This window comes from Lagenorhynchus albirostris, chromosome 9 (genome assembly GCF_949774975.1).
Source record: "Lagenorhynchus albirostris chromosome 9, mLagAlb1.1, whole genome shotgun sequence".
NCBI lineage: Eukaryota > Metazoa > Chordata > Mammalia > Artiodactyla > Delphinidae > Lagenorhynchus > Lagenorhynchus albirostris.
Window position 1 is genome coordinate 4,696,146 of NC_083103.1, and position 17,682 is coordinate 4,713,827.

A 17,682-nucleotide genomic window follows, 5' to 3' on the forward strand; every position below is an offset into this window, starting at 1 on the left:
TGAAAACCTCACCTGCAACCTTAGAAGGGTCAATCTGACAGCCATTTTTGCCTGCCCACCATATGCAAAGTTCTAGACTCATTCCATCCAAGTCAAAGTTCCACTTCATAACTAAATTAGGCTACACAAAAATGACTTTCCTGTTGTTGTTATCATTCTGGGATATTCTTTCCCAGATTAGCTCCCCAGAATTAGTCTAACATTAAAAACTCAACAGTCCCGAAAACCACTGAAAGAAGCCACAGAGATTGCTGGGGATGGCGGAGGCTTTCCAAGTCAGGGGGGTGAGGCAGCTCAGAGCCCTAGGAGAGGAGCACCCCCCCATTCCCCGGCCCCACCTCGACCCCTGTGGACCTGTCAGTGCAAAGGAAGCCCTTCCCAAGGAGCAGAGTCAGGAGGGCTGAGACCTGTAAGGCCGCACCCCATCGAGTAAGGGTGAATGGGACCTTCATCCAGGATGCTCCCCCTCCATCTCTCCCTGTCCCCACGCCCAGCTCCAGCGTCACCGTGACAGTGGTAGTGAGTCATACCAAGTGTGTGGTCTCTCTCCAAGTCACTTATCACCCACCCAGTGACCTCAAAGAACCACAGACTCTGAAATATTATTCAGCCTTAAAAAAGAAGAAAATCCTGCCATACGCTCCAACATGGATGACCCTGGAGGGCATCATGATAAGGGAAATACACCAGTCACAGAAGGACAAATACTCTGTGATTCCACTTAGATGAGGTCCCTAGGTCTGTGATTCCACCTAGATGAGGTCCTCTCTGTCACAGAGACAGAAGGTAGAATGGTGGCTGCCAGGGGCTGGGGCAGGGGGAATGGGGAGTGGTTATTTAATGGGTACAGCTTCAGCCTTGCAAGACAAAAAAGTTCTAGAGGATCTACTGCACAATAATGTGAATATACTCAACACTACTGAACCGTACACGTGAACACACACACATTCTAGAGCTAAAAGATCAGGGTCTCCAGCCTGTCTCTTTCTCGCTGCTGCCTGGCCCCTGTCCTGATCAGCCCTCGCCATTTCTCACATGTAATGGCGAGTCTCTTGCTGGTTTTCCTGTCTCCAGTGTGCCCTTTCTAATCCAGCTCTCACGCTGCTGCCCACAGTGATCATCTCCAAACAGATCAAATACTGTAATTCTTAGTAAAACCCTCAGGAGGAGGATTACTGCCTTCAGGATAAAATTCTCCTCTGGCCTCTGGCCTCACCTCCACCACCTCACCCTTTTCTTGAGCTATATTAAACAGCTCTGCGCCTTCATATGAGTTGCCTTCTGTGCAAACTGACTGATCCCTACTTGTCCTTATTATGCATCCCATTCTCTGGGAGGTCTCTGCAGGTGCCTGGGGTGAGCCGGGCCCCCCGAGCTCCCCCGGCCCGCCGTCCTCATCACACTGGATGGTAAACCTCTCTATTTCGTCAGTAGGTTCTAAGCTCCTGGCACACAGGAGGAACCTGATAAAGGCGTGCTGATTTGAACGGTATCACGTCCTCGTGAAGAAGGTGAGCTGGAAAAGGAGTGAGAGGACAGAGGATCTGTACTTCCTCTCTGGCTCTCCGTTTTCGGGTCTGTAACATGTGGGATTTGCTGGATTACTGCTAAACTCTGAGGTTACGAGGAGGTTGAACCTGACCTCCAGAGCTGGGTTTCAGCCTCTGGAACTGAGTCATAAAAGGCCTTCCTGGGTGCAACCCGCATGGCTCTTTCACAAAAAAATTTGTCTGGACTCTTAGAAGTTAACAGTATTTTTATAATGCCAGCTAACACAAGTCTTCTTAGCAAGCAGCAAAACATAAATAAGCACTTAGCTGGACAAGTTTTAGGATTACAGGGTTCATAAACAAACCGTGGAGAACCCATTTAAAACTGTTCGAGCTTTAAGGTGTTTCCTCTGGTTTAAGTGCACTCCTGATTCTACAGATCAGTCTTTCCTCATCTTTCCAGAATCTACGGCCTTTCCCCTTTTGCTCTGGTACCCAGTCTCTGTAGCCAGAGGATGGACCTACCAGTGTGCTCTATCCTCTAGCCAGACTCACACAGAAGGTTTCCAAACCGTAAAGAGATGCTCTCCCATCAAAGGTGTAACTTGCTCCTTCCCTTAGGCCCGGTCCTTGAGACTTAAACCTTCAAGGGGACTCAAATGACAACATGTGCTTCAACTTAACTATTCCTTCAGAAGACATCTCAGATACTGTAGGCTATCTCCAACACACAGCGGCTGATACGGAAGAAGGCAACTTACGTTCATTCAGGTCTACCTCCATTTTATCCTCTGTGTTGGCGCTACTGGATTCAAACAAGTCTTGTTTTGCTCCATCTTCTTCTTCAGAGTCTGTACTTTCCTCACTGTCTGTACTCCCCGAGCTAAGGAAAAAAGGACCAAAATATTTAATGTTGCCTGTCGGCCACCAACTAAATCCAAAGAATTCAAAAGTCCTCCAACAACAAAAAGATCGTACTGCACTTCACCTGGATCCAATCTGCCCGTCATTCTGTTAAGACTGATCCTACTCTGGGTCTCCCGCTGTGCTCCCACTTGGGCTTTGCTTGAAGACACAGATCATAATCTAAACAACTGCACTGTTTGGAGGGTGCGTGGAGGTGTCCCCTGGTGGCGTGAATCTGCATTTCCCTAATTAACAAGGATGCTGAGCTTCTTCTCAAGTGCTCATCTTCTTTTCTCAAGTGTTCTTTTCACATCTTTAGCCTATTTTAAAAATTGGGTTGTCTTTTTTATTACTATAGAGTTACGAGAGTTCTTTATATGCTCTACACAGAAGTCTTTTATCAGATATATGATTTGCAAATGTTTTCTCTTGGTGTATGCTTTGTCTTTTCATTCTCTTAAGTGTCTTTTGAAGAACAGAAGTGTTTAATTTTGATAAAGTTTAACTTATCAAAATTTTCTTTCATGTACAGCACTTTTGGTGTTGTATCTTAGAAATCTTTGCCTAACCCAAGGTCACAAAGATTTTCCAGTATTAAGTTTTCTGGTTTTATGTCTTACATTTAGGCCTGAGATCCATTTTGGGTTAATGTGTATATACAATAAGAGGTATGGACTAAGTTCATTTTTTTACATATAGAAGTCCAACTGTTCCAGCACTATGTCTTCCAAAGACTATCCTTTTTCCACTGATCTGCTTTTGCACCTCCACCATGAATCAGATGTCTACATATGTGTGCAGGTCTACTTACGGGTTCTCTGTTCTGTCCCCCTGATCTATTCCCTGTCTTAATTACTGTACCTTGAAGTCAGGTAGTGTTAATACTCTAATGCTGTCCTTAATGAAAGCTGTTTTGGTTATTCTAGGTCCTTTGCATTTTCATATGAATTTAAAACTCAACTTGTCAACAGCTACCAAAAAAACCTGTTATGATTTTGTTTGGGACTGCACTGAATCTAGATCAATCTGGGGAGAACTGGCATCTTAACAATATTAAGTCTTCCAATTCTTAAACATTTATCAAGTCTTGATTTCTCTCAGCTGTTCTATAATTTTCAGTGTATGGCCCTTGCATGTCTTTTGTCAGATTTACCCCTATATATTTAATATTTTGATGCTACTGTGAATAGTACTGTTTAGTAATTTTAATTCTAATTGTTGGCTGCAGTACGTAAAAATACAATCATATTGATCCAAGATTGTGCAATCCTGCTAAACCCACTTTATTGTTCTAGTAGTCTTTTCGTAGATTACAACACATTTTCTACATAGATAGTAACACTGTCTATGAACAAAGGTAATTTTACCTTTTCCTTTCCAATCTAGAAACCATTTATTTCTTTTTCTTGACTTACTGCACTGGCTAGAACCTCCAGCACAATATTGAAAAGCAGTGGTAAGAACAGATATCCTCGTTTTGTTCCTGACCTTGGGGGGAAATCATTCAGTCTTTTACCATTAAGTATGATGCTCACTGTAGGTTGACTGGAGAAGCTTTAAACAAGTTGAAGAAATTCTCTTCTATCTCCAGTTTGCTGAGCATCCCTATCAGGAATAGATGTTGGATTCAGCCACATGCCTTCTGAATGATTTTCAAATGTTAAACCAACTCTGCATTGCTGGAATAAACCTTGCATGGTCATGACGCATCGTTGCATTTATTTGCTATAATTTTTAAAGGAGTTTCTGTACCTATGCTCATGAGAATAACAGGTCACTTTTCTTTTCATATCATGTAATGCAATGCCAGCTTTTGGTATCAAGTTACAATGATGTGGCTTCATAGCATGAGATGGGTACTATTCCCTCCTTTTGAATTTTCTGGAAGCTTTTGTACAAACTGGTGTTATTTCTTCCTGAAATGTTTGGTAGAATTCACCAAAGAGAAACCATCTGGACCTTGAGTTTTTCTGTGTGTATGTGGGAAGTTTTATACTAAAAATTCAACTTCTTTGATACAGGACAACTCGGGTCATCGTTTTTTGCTTGAGATTTGGTAGTTTGTGTCTTTCAAAGATCACCTAAGTTGTCAGATTTATTGGCATAGAGTTGCTCCTAATATTCCTTATTACCCTTTTAGTATCTGTAGAATCTGTAGTGATGTCATCTCTCTTGTTCCTGATATTAATAATGTGTATCTTCTCTTTTTTCCTTGACCATTCTGTCTAGAGGTATATCAGTTTTATTAATCTTCTCAAAGAACAACTTTTAGTCATGACTCATTGATTACAATGATTTTCCCTACTGTTTTTCTGTTTTGTATTTCTAGTCATTTCTTAAGGTGGAAGTTGAGGTCACTGATTTGAGATGTTTCTTCTTTTTTAATGTAAGCAGTTAGTGCTAAAAATGATCCTTTAAGTACTGTTGCAGTTGCAAGGTCCAAATCCTGATATACTGTATTTTCACCTTCTTTCAATTCAAAGTACTGTGCAACTTCCCCTGTGATTTTTTAAATGTTTCTTTTTGGTTAAGATTGATTGATTGATTATTTATTCATTTATTTAATTTATTTATTTTTGGCTGCATTGGGTCTTAGTTGCAGCACATGGGATATTCGTTGAGGTATGCAGGCTCTTTGCTGCGGCATGTGGGCTTCTCTCTAGTTGTGGTGTGCAGGCTCCAGGGCACGTGGGCTCTGTTGTTGTGGTGTGTGGAGTTCCAGAGCACATGGGCTCTGTAGTTTGCGGGAGGCAGGCTCTCTAGCTGAGGTGCACGAGCTCAGTAGGTGTGGCCCACAGGCTTAGTTGCCCCGTGGCATGTGGGATCTTAGTTTCCTGACCAGGGATCGAACCCGCGTCCCCTGCATTGTAAAGCAGATTCTTTACCACTGGACCACCAGGGAAGTCCCTCCCCTGTGATTTTTTTCTTTAACTCATGTGTTATTTGTTTCCACATATTTGGAGATTTTCTAGAGATCTGTTACTGATTTCTAATTTAATTCTATTGGGGTCAGACAGTGTATTTTGTATGACTTGAAACCTTTTTACTGAGACTTGCTTTATGGCCCAAATATGATCTCTCTTGGTAAATATTTCATGTATACTTGAATATATTTACTGGGAGAGGCGTACTGAAATATCTGAATGTAATTGTAGAATCTGCCTATTTCTCTTCACAGTTCTATCAGTTTTTGCTCTATTTTGAAGCCCTGTTATTAGATATGTAGACATTTACAATTGGCATTATGTCCTTCTAATAACCCCTTTATGACCTTTCCTTTATCCTTTTCCTTTGAAATCTACTTTAATATTAATATAGATCCCTCTACCTTTAATTTTAACAAAGTTTTTTTTTAATTTAAGTTTTTAAATAATTTAAGTTATTTCCCATCTGCAGCATAAATCAGGCTTTTTTTTTTTTTGGCGGTACGCGGGCCTCTCACTGTTGTGACCTCTCCCGCTGCGGAGCACAGGCTCCGGACACACAGGCTCAGCGGCCATGGCTCACGGGCCCAGCCGCTCTGCGGCATGTGGGATCTTCCCGGACCGGGGCGCGAACCTGTGTCCCCTGCATCAGCAGGCAGACTCTCAACCACTGCGCCACCAGGGAAGCCCAGGCCTTATTTTTTTATCCAGTCTGACAAGCTCTGCATTGTAACTGGAGTTTTTGGATAGAGTGAATTTTAAAAATGAGGGGGAGAGGGGAGAGACTGGGTTGATCCCAGTGGGTATCAAATGACATGACTCTGTCTCCCCAAGTTAAATTAACTTTTAGAAACAACTTTTCCCTTCCCCGGGGAAACTTTCAGTCTTTTGTAAGAAACAACACATAACTCAGCTGCTGCTCTTATTACTGGTAAGGGACCGTTTACTCAAAGCACGCTATGACTACATTCCTCAGCATCACTTGCCAATAAGAACTGGCTGTGTCACAACATTTCATGAACTATGTCTAAACACTTCGAGCGTTTTCAAGTAGATTACCTTGATTTGTTCACACTGCAGACAAGTGCAGTGGCACCAACTCACATCAATTTACAAGGGCATTTCTGATCGTGACAAAAGCACTGATCTCTAGGTCAAACATATATGTTTGGAGAGGTTACAATGTACGTCTCCTAATAATCATTTGCCTTATGCACTGGATACTATTACTACTATAACGAACTTTCTTTCACCTTGATCGTCTTTGGGATTCTGGTGTAAATGCAATGTGTTTTTCCTCCCAGATATCTTCCTCATCAGAGCCACCATCATCAAACTGCTGTATTCTTTCCTTACAACATGCTTCAAACAAGGCAATATTTCCCTACATAAAAATGAGAGAGAGAAAATCAATTTTAAAATCAAGTTATTTTCCGCAAAAGTTACCAATGTAAATCATCTTCTTCTATATCCTTAAAAAAAAAACTGTGTCTATCACATACACCAAGATAAAATGTAAGCATCTAATGTCAGCTTCTGTGTAAGTAGCAATAGAAAGTTCCCCCCAAAAGACTGGCTTCAAAACTAGCATACAAGAAACTGAGACTGTCTACATATACTCACTTTCATCTGGTGAAAGCACCATTTTAATTCTAAGAGCCTCCCTGGCCCACCTACCTAAGATGCAGCCCAGACCTACCCTAACACAAAGAGCTCTTCTTTTACCGGGCCAGCTAAGCAGTGACGAGTGTCATGGTCCAATCGGTTAGTTTCTAACTTATCACAACAGCAGATAAACCACTGGTCTCTCATGTTAAGTGACATAAAAATCAACATTGTGCCCATTAAAATGACACTAATCCTGTGTCAATCTGCTGACGTGGTTGACTTGGCGTTTCAGAACCGCCTGGCGATGAGAGGCTGGCCCTGATCTAGCCCAAGTTTCGCTCCTGGTGACATTCAGCAGATGTAAGAGGCAGAAGGCTGGAGTCCAACAGCAGTCTTTGAAGCTCAATATCTACACTGGTTTTATTAGCCCTGTCACATCTTAAACCAGGGTTGCAAATTCACATGCCCACAGGGGCCAGGCAGGTCATGTGAGTGGCTGAAGTCACAGCAATCTGACACAAAGTTTCCTAGGGCGTAGGGGTCCCAGTGCACACAGCTCTTGCAGGCAGGCTCTGAGAGAACCCCATTCCCACTTGTCCATCTCACGTATGCCTTGTTACTCGCGACAGGCCTTAATACTTACACTTTCATTTGTGTTGAGAGTGAAGTTGATGTCTGATACCCGATCAAAAGAAACACTGTAAACAAAATATAAGTGCAAGAATAGTTAATTATCTATAGACTCAGAAACAGTATTTGTGAAATTCTCCAAATTTAAAATATTCACACTATCATTAAAATCTCTGTTAAGTAACAACAAACAAACTCTGCTTGCATTAAATGATACCTCCTCCCTTGGTATAAGGAATTTACACAGGATGGGAAGGCTGGAATGGAAGCCTCTTGCGACATAATAAACGCACCCTCGAAGCCTTCCTATAAAAGATTTTTAACATCCATGGTAGAAACCATGGTTCCATGGGCCATACTTCATAACCCCAAAAAGGTTATTTGCAAAGAAGAAATAGGTCAAAGCACGAAAAAGGTCACAGAAGCTGTCAGACCCTGAACTTTCTCCAGGTAGAGTCAAATTCATACATAAAACACAGATACCCCTGAAATCTTATGCTATAATATGGCATAGTTAGGCAGAAAGTAGGGAGTAAAAGAATTCAGAGCCTATTAAACAATTTTTGAGTAGGTGGGACTATTTTATAATCCTTAAAAGATCTGTTCTCATCAAACATTATTCCAAATACCCAATACAAATTCTAAAGAGACTATGGATTCCTAACTAGTAACTTTTTTTTTTTCTTTTTTTTTGGCGGTACACGGGCCTCTCTCACTGTCGTGGTCCCTCCCGCCGCGGAACACAGGCCCTGGACGCGCAGGCCCAGCAGCCACGGCCCACGGGCTCAGCCGCCCCGCAGCATGCGGGATCCTCCTGGACCAGGGCACGAACCCATGTCCCCTGCACCGGCAGGTGGACTCTCAACCGCTGCGCCACCAGGGAAGTCCCTAACTAGTAACTCTTAATAAATGAGTCCAGACAGACAAATGCTGAGATGCCACATGGGGGAACTTGCGGGTTCTGGTGTGAGCGCTCCTGGGGTACAGACACAAACACCGAGTCCTTGCTCTTTCTGGATTTAAATGAGCTGATTCTTAGGGCAGCTGACAGCCTTCAACTACTGCTCTACTTACAGTGGAGCCTCCAGGCCCCTGTGCCAACACAGCATGTTGTTTGGCACAATTAGAGTGTGATGGAAAAAGTCTTTTAGCTTCTCACCTGCCATAAACTGCAACTTATGACAAACAACAGCCTCCACTGGCTGTAGTTCAACCAACTACTGAGCATCTACTGCTAGTGGGGAACCCTGAGAGATGCTGGGTGTTGGTGACCATCATCAGGGAGCCCCTGTGAGAGAGAAGTTGGCTGGTGAGCTGTAACAGCCCTCTTGTAAATACTTCATTTATAAATACCTCTCATTTCCCAAGGTCAGATGCTAGAACATTTGTTTTCATTTCTGTGGATGGCCCACACATCTTCTATCCATTCATTCTGCACATTACCAGTAATCCCCATTTCTATGCTCCTCTTTCCCTGACTGCAGAATGAATGAACTTACGGCCTGGCTCTCGGGCGGAAAAGCCCCAACTCTGCCTTCTGGTGAGTCAGCTAGAGAAAATACACATGGGGTAGAGCTGCTCAGCCATAATATGACACCCCATTCACTGTGTGCTGTAAGAGAACCACACCTGCTCAAGCCAGGTAACCAGGTAACTGACATAGGGATTAACTACTTTAGATGATGTGATCTAGCACTAAAACCTCAAGGAGGAGCACAATGACTTGAGTTCCTACACCTAATACAAATAAACCTCTGTGAAAGATGTCAAGCCCAAGGGCAAGCCTGCTCTGTGGGAGTGACATTCTATTCCTACATGTTGTCTGGGTGCTTCAGGCTGATAGGTTGGAACTAAAGGAACACTTGGAGGGCAGGTTCCTCCCAACTCACGAATGCAAAAGGGTTCCAAGAATCCAGGAGAACCAAAACGTCTCACAAAGAGCAGGAGTGTAGGAGACAGTTATGCAAACAGAAGACATACTCACTTGCCAATGTCATCTTGATCTGCAAACTTCTCATCGTTGAAGCCAAACTGGTCAATAAAATTGGACGTCATTTGTTGCATCTGATAATCAGAAAAGGCCTGGCAACCCCAGGACCAGTGACAGTGATATAATGATTCTAATGACATTCTACATACTATTTGCTCATTTGTTTTCCAGAAATCATCTTATTTATATAGCCATAGGGCCTAAAAAGTTGGTGTGTTTTTCTAAAAAAAAAAAAATCAAATAATTTCAGACACGATTTACCCCAAAAAGGAAATGTTTGGAATTTGGTCCATAAATTATTCTAATGCACATGTCATGTAAGAAATGTTAAGTGACCACTGACCTCTATTCCAAATTATCTTTAGAGAGAGGTTTGGGTCTAGTTCAAAAGCGTGATCAAGTGACATGTGACAGTCTGAAATTATAAGGTGTATCAGTCACCTCTGAACACAACCAACCTTATCTTAAGATCCAACCAATGGTAACCACCCACCCTCCCTCTTTGCATCTCCCCACCCACAGTCCACTACAGCAACATGGCACCAGAGGAAAAATGACTAATAATCACAATCACAATCCTACAACACAATGTTCAGGGACACTTCATTTTCTTAAAAAAAAGATTTAAGGCTCAGAGGCTAGGAAGAGTAGAAAAGTAACTACTACCCTACCTACCTTAGAGAGAGGACAGAAAGTTATAACACTGATCCAAAATCACTCTGAAAAGCCTACAACACTGAAAGACCCATGCAGGAGTCGGCTCTTGTTTACTACACCGTTTCTAGAGAGCACCAGGCTCACTTGGGTTCTCTTAGGCAAGAAAGGGGGAATGTTAAAGCGGACTCCACAAAAATGTTGCTATTCTAATTTCAAACAACAAGCAGGCCCGGGGGAACAAGCGAGGTCAGCAAACGTGTTCCATGTTCTCAATCAGGAGTAAAGAACAGATGAAGATATGCAAGTGCCACTCCTCACTCTGCCCCGAGCAATAAATATGGAGACAAATAACGTGCGTGCTGCCCACGGACAGAGCTGTGTACGGACCTCGCGGAGGCACAAGCAGCAGCTGGCAGCTGAACTAAAAGCGTCGCTCCTGAGGCCACTACTGGGAAGGCCAAGTTCTCCTCGGTTCTCCATCTGAGCAGAGCCCACGGACTCTACCCTGCAGACAAACACTGCAGAAATGCCTCTGCCGTTAATTCCTGATTATTCATTCTGGTGGCAGGGAATTATGGCATGGATAATCCAAATAGTGGATAATTTAAAAATAAACCTTATATTTGGCTTTGGAAGGCATCTTTTCCTTAGGTCTAAAAAATGCTGCATCTAGTTTACCGAGAACCTAAAACCTCACTTTTCTCTACCTCGATACCCACCACCCCTCTGTTCACTCTCACACTTTCCCGCTGCTCCCTTCCTTGCCCAAAGAGACAATACTACATGAGCACATGAGCACTTGGGGCCAGCCCCCCAGGGGTGCATTTGGTAAGGCACACCAAAGCTGTGGGAGTTTGGGTGAAAGCAGAACGGTAGGGACAAGTTCTGGGAGGCTGGGCTGAGTTTTGGACATACGGATATAAAATATGTAAGTAGAAAGAAACCAACTTGTCTGAATTGCTTTATCTTTTATAAGGTATGACGCATGGTTGGTAGCTTCAAAGGTGTGGCAAAGAATCACGAAGTCCTTCTTCCGAGCAAGCAGTATAAGCCAGGCTCTGAGTTTATTGACAGATTAGAAATTTGGTTGCACAAGGGGAAAAGGTCCTTTTCAACTGTTTTGATTCTTTTTTTTTTCTTCTTTTTCTTTAAATGAAAAAGAAGATCATACTTCTAGAGATCATACTGTAAATCTTTTGGGTGTAAAAGGGAAGAAATATTCCCAAAAGTGTTCCTTTAAATGCTTCATAATACTTTAAATGCTTCATAACAGAATGCAAATACTAAGTGTATTATAAATACATGTGTGAATGCATACATGTACGAACTTATAGATACATACACAGATACACATAAACATGCACACACATATTTGCATTGTCTCTCTTCATCTATGGAGGGAGATATATAGCTGCTGACAGACACAGCCTCCACGTAGTAACGCAGAGGAAAAGAAAACCAACAAACCGTAGTCCTCATTAGCTCTGAGTCTACTGTAGCTTCTAGGAAGATAAAGCCAGCAAAGAACTTAGGTCTCAAGTCTGATTTTGACTAATAAAGCCATCGAGGCTTACTAAACCCACATAAGTGAGGACTGCTACTGTATTCTATTTGAAGCTTTAGAAAAGTGTTTTGGACTCTGAGAAATCCAAATCTGGAAAGCACCATACAGTTGTACAATTATTAAAAACTTTTAGTTATGCAAAAAAGGGAAAAAAAAAACAAAAACCCCACACGTCTCAGAACTGTCATCCTGGCCAAAGCCAGGGACTGTTCAAGTTACTGAGAAGGGAGCCCACCACTTTCTTAAGTAAATCTCTTGGGTGGACCCACCTGGGCAACAGAAAGTCCCCGTCCACAGACCTGATGGCCTATGAACAAGCCTGTTGAGGACGGGGGCAGCGGGAGTGGTGTCCATCCTTGGCAGCCAGCCCTAGTTCTTCAGACACCACACGAGGAAGACCTCCTCACCCTTTACCCTGTGAGGCAGCCTTAGGAGGAGGAAGAGTCAAGCTCTGGAGGTGAGGAAACCAGAAGGGGCACCAAAGCTGTGAGCATGCCCCGAGCCAAGTATGTTAAGTGAGCTGCCCTAAGCTCTCTGTACTCGAGCATTAGCAACAGACCTAGCTTTAAATGTGAATGAGAACCTCCAACTGATATATATAAACTGATTTGATTATAAAGGAGACCAGCATGAAATTCTTACATTAACCTAGATTTGTATTCTTAAATTCAGAAAAAAATGCTTTGGAGTATGTTTATTTTCAAAATGATCCATGACTGGTGTATAGTTTAAACATGCAAAGAAAAGTTTACTGGAAGGCTGTCAATCAGAAAAGAGTAATTATTCTTCCTCCTTTTAGAGGGTTACATAAAGTGGATAAACCCACAGGTACAGCAGCCTGGTGTTAAGGCAGTTTGGTGACTGGGCTTGCTTTATATGCACATCAGCAGTCAAAGCAAAAAAAACGTTAGAAAATTCTCCCCAGAAAAGCTATGACCCTGTAACCAGATTCCAAGAGATGTAAGGGAATCCACTTTCCTGGTACCAAAATGTCACCAGTACCCGATTAAATCAGTTGCCCGGAAGTTCCGAGTTTATTAGCTTATTTACAAATAGATGTTTAAGGGCATTCTTTTTCTTAAAGCTATTCGCCAGATCAAAATCATCTTGAAAATGTACACTGTACACCATCAATTTTCTTTGTAGGGGTGGAGCAATGTGTAGCACTGGGGTTCAGACCAGGACGAGGGGACTAATTCAATACTGCCCAGGCGCTCCAGGGTCGGGCAAGGATTGCTCAAAGGCATGAGGGCTCACAGTGAGCCAGCTGGGCCTACGGGGTGGCCACTGCTGCCGGACAGCAAGCCAAGGTGAGAGGTGGCAATGAGGCCCTGCTGCTTGACAGCTCCCCGCCTCTCTCCTCGGGAGGCTGGCTTCCAAAGGGCAGTGTCAAGAATCAAGAGAAGCCTGCCAGCCACCAAAATGCTACCTCAGGCCTAGCCTGAATACATGAATGTTAAATTGCCTTAGTACCAAACCAAGAAACTGCTTAGCTCAACCTACACCAGAGTGTGTCAGTCTACTTGGACACCGAAAGGCAAGGCCAGCATAAGCATCAGACGCTTCATCCTGGCCTTGGTAAAAGGGGCTTAAAGATGGAGAAAAAAGAAGCTAAGCAACATTCAGTGCCAGGTGGGAAGGTGACTACGTCAATTCCATTGCCACACCAAATCAACTGACAGGCCAAGACCTGGTCCTGACTAAGGGTAACTTCTTCATACGAAGAGCTAATAACTTTCAAAGGGGCTTCTCTATTTAGCTCCCAAACCTGATACCCAGTGGAGATAGTGAAATCATTCCTCACCTCCCCAAGAACCACCAATGGATGATAAATCAGCACATTTATTTCTATATCCTGCTCTCTCCCCAACAAAGATTACCAGCAGCTGATAAAAGCGATGAATTTGGGAACAGGAGGACAGGGTGGCAATGAATTACTTCAATTACAACTTAACTTAGATGTCACTACACAATTTGAAGATACTGGAAACATGTAAGCCATCTGGGGTTCAGGGATATTGTGAAAGTTACTTTCACTGACGTTGAACAAGTCTTCATATTCTTATCCACAGACCTGCAGGAACTGTCTACTGTGCAGGTCTGCGTAATGAGCATGTCTGAGGCGCTTACTGAACTGTTCAGTTCATTCAAATCTCCTGAAAATTTACCGGACTCATCATTATTATCAGATCTGAAGAAACATTCCCTGGAATTACAATCAACATAAACCTTCCTCTCATGTACCCAATGCTTCCTCTTTTAAATGTCTTTGCCTAGCTAACAGGTTAACCCCAAATCACAACCTAATGCATGTCTCACTCCAACGCTGATTCACAAATGGCAACTAAACTAAGCATTTAAAATAAAACAAAAAGCAAAACTTTAGGCATGACTCACTTGCTGCAAAGAAGAATCCTGTGAGAAACCCGTTTCTTTAAAGTCAATTTCATCATCACTGGATGAATGAATATGGCAGGTTGTAACCTATATGCATAGAAATGTAAAAAACTATTTAACAGAGAAAAGTTTTGGACATTTGTATCAGCATTTTTACGGAAAAATCACATTTAGTTTTTCTCTCAATGTGTTAACAACAGCAGGAACAAAAATAAGTAACAGCTAAGTTGTAATAAATCCACCCCATAATTCAAGGGTACACTTCACTCAACCAGACGGTTTGGCTACCTGTCCTTCTGCTGCCCACCTGTGGTTACGTCACTCATGACTAACAGCACCAGAAAGCATGTGAGAGCTGTGGTACTCCATTTAAGTGATTTTGGTAAAAGGGAAGGAAGAAGTCAATGGCTCAGATAAAATATAGAAATAATTAAATATGCCAAGCCTGAAGGGTAAAGTTGCAATTCCCAGGGATCACTAATGAGCCACTAGAAAGGTCAGGTTTAAATACAACCATTTCACTTTAAGTTCTTGCATTTCTTGCCCATTCTAAGAAAAGCATTGTTCATAAATGCTAAATATGACTTAGGTCAGTAGTCCCCTGCTCATTACAAGACCCCAAGTCTTCTGCCACTTAAAACGTAACCCCCTGCCCTCACAACTTAAAACGAACTCACATTAATAAGCAAAAGCATAAACACGAACTGCTCAGCAATTCATGGTAAGTGATTTTTATTAATTCATAAATGTATTAACAATTAGAAATGAAGATATACAAATGGCTAAGCACCACACTAATGACAGTAATTGCTCTACAGCAAGTAATAAAAATGAACAGTCTGTAAAATTCTAAGAACAAGCACTATACTTCTAAGGGTAACTTACACTGTATTTTCTGAGTTATTCGTCCCGTACTTTTTGTAGAAGTGTTCTGGGCAGAGAGCACTGTCCTTGGGGGAGACACAAGCAGCCGTTACCTGCCAGCCCTTGAAGCTGTGCCTAGAAGCCTAGAGTTATAGACACCAGCCTGGTTTGCTTTGTGATGTTCCAACACTGATTCAAGAAGCCCAAAGTAGAATCCAACTGAGTTTGTATGTGGTATGGCTTATGAAATTCTGAATAAATCACTGCCTGAATAAAATTAATCTCTTTTCCCTTTGTCTGGCTATCTTTGGTGAAGATACTGAGTCCAAGTGAATAACCCAGTGTTTCCAATTAATTCCCTCTCCATCCTCCCTAAAGTATAGAGAAAGCATTCACACTAATTTTGAATCTGGCCTGATGAAATCAAAGGCAGAATTTGTGATCAATGAAGGGAACCTGCTTGAGTCAACTGTGGCTTTAGCAAGCTGGTAGGAAGGATATGGGGGTGAGGGTGTTCCACAAGAGCCCAGCCAGGATGCAGAAAGGAGGTGGTGGAATACTGCTTGGTCATGGCAGCCGGCACCTTGCAGGGCAGCTGCAGTCAAGAGCAGGTCAAGCTGTCCCACTGCAGTGGATTTAGGAGTTTCGGGCAACTTGGCTGGCCAGTACAAGAATCATATTAAGCCCATGTGTGTTGTAGGGGTGCAGCACCACGGGGGGCGGGGAGGGCACAAAAACAGAAGACAATTCAAAGAGCAAGCTCGGTGAACTAGAGAGGAAAAGAAGGAGCTGACTACTCCTAGTATGTCTTGTTTAAGTTCAAAAAGGATATAATGTGTCCTCATTCATAGTTTTTGCTACAAAATAAGACTTTATCAGGTCATTAATTAAAATAAGCAACTAGCTTTTGTTGAGCAACTACTATGTGCCAGACACTGTGACCCCTTATATATTCTCCTTAACTTGTATCCTCAAAGCAATTAATTTTTTCCTCCAAAAAGAAACTACTGTTTTACCAAGTTATTATTAATAATAACACAATGCCTGCACACCTTCTCAATTATGTTTTTAAAAGATGTGGGGACTCTGATCCTACCTACACCATACCCAGTCTGAAATCGTTATTAATAAAATGAGCTAAAAGATCATTTAATTTACCTACAGGGGAAAACTTGTTCATCTCAGTCCCTGATCTAAGCTTCCAAAACACACCCCTTTTAAGGCATCTTCAGCTCAGGAAATGCCTCTTTCATTCCTCTTCTTCCAGCTAAAATCTTAGTCATCTTGTTTCTTCTGTCTCACCCACATCTGTCCACTCTACTGTCAAAATGGAACCTAAAATCCCATCACTTCTCATCAAGTCTATTATCACCTCCTTAGTGGAAAGTTTCTCCCTCGTCTGGATTAACACTATATTAGGCATCTAACCAGTGTCCCTGCCTCGACCTTTTGTCCCACTATAGTCTATACTCAATCCAGCAGCCACAATGATCTTTTAAATCATTACAGGATTTTAAATCACTGACATCAAATCGTGTCACTTTTTATTTAGTTCCAAACCTAACGGTTTCATCTCACTAAGATCACAACCCCAGGAGCCTGCCGTGAAGCTGCATGAGATCTGGCTCGCAGAACCTCTAAATCTCTCCTCCCATTCTCTCCCTGGCCCGCTCTGATACAGCCACGCGGGCGCTGTGCCGGTCTCTGCACTCGCTCTTCCTGCCCCACTTCCCTCCAGCCTCTACACAAACGTTCTCCATGGCGTCTTCCTAGACCACCTAATTTTGAATTGCACATCTGCCCAAAACACTCCCCGACTCCCTCCCCCTAGTTTACCCTCCATCTGTTTATCCATCTCCACTGAGGCACAGATTTTTGCCAATCTTGTTTAGTGCAATATCCACAGTGTCCAGCACACAGCAGCCCCTCAAATATTTCACGAATACTAGTAAATCACTAAATGAGAATACAGAATCATAACTTTAAAAAAAGTAACAAGTACATAAGAACATTCTTGCCAAGCAAGATGCATTCTAAGTAAACTATACTCTTGAAGCTGCAGTGAAAAAAAAGCTTTTGAGTTGTTACCTTCTTTCATAATAAAATTTCAGTTTTATTAACTGTCTTTAAAAGAAAAAGCAAATAAGAGTTTTCTTCATCTTGGCTGATTAGGTTGCTAGGAGAATCCTAAGTATGACTTGATAACTGGTAACCTGATAACTGGTAACCTCCAGTGAAAAGTGGAAGCTACAGACACTTGCTCCTTGCTGCACGTGGTCCCACTGTGGCCCCCCAGCACTTACATGACCTGGGGATGGTTAGAAATGCAAACCCTCAGACGTTCCACCTTGACCTGCTGGATCTCCAGGCAATTCATACATCCATGTTTGTATTACTCTACACAACCTCCATAAACTATCTCATAAACTACCTCAACCTTAAAAAAAAAAAGATCCTCACCCTTGGAGAGGCAGGCCGAGAATGAAAGAAACTCAATCTTCCAAAGTCAGTACAGAAACATTGCCTACGTTATCTAAATTTCCTGTATCTAAATCCTTACCAATTTTTACAGTTTGGGGGCTTAGTCAAAACAATGCGGCCTCTGGATATAATTAAAACACCAAATTTTACTCATGATAAACTCCCAACATA

The 17,682-nt window shown here is 42.4% G+C and overlaps 1 protein-coding gene across 15 annotated transcripts in view; it reads right to left on the reverse strand.

Moving 5' to 3' along the window:
* The window catches only part of PPP6R3 (protein phosphatase 6 regulatory subunit 3), a 126,989-nt gene that overhangs the window by 16,824 nt on the left and 92,483 nt on the right, over positions 1-17,682 (reverse strand). For 7 of the 15 annotated variants that reach the window (XM_060158325.1, XM_060158337.1, XM_060158322.1 and 4 more), the window contains 5 exons: positions 14,167-14,253; positions 9,543-9,640; positions 7,572-7,626; positions 6,574-6,704; positions 2,252-2,373 (listed from right to left, as the gene is read on the reverse strand). In XM_060158325.1, the coding sequence (XP_060014308.1) occupies positions 2,252-2,373; positions 6,574-6,704; positions 7,572-7,626; positions 9,543-9,640; positions 14,167-14,253 (493 nt within the window). The remainder of the gene's footprint in view (positions 1-2,251; positions 2,374-6,573; positions 6,705-7,571; positions 7,627-9,542; positions 9,641-14,166; positions 14,254-17,682) is intronic. The other 8 variants (XM_060158329.1, XM_060158330.1, XM_060158335.1 and 5 more) reach the window with 4 other exon arrangements.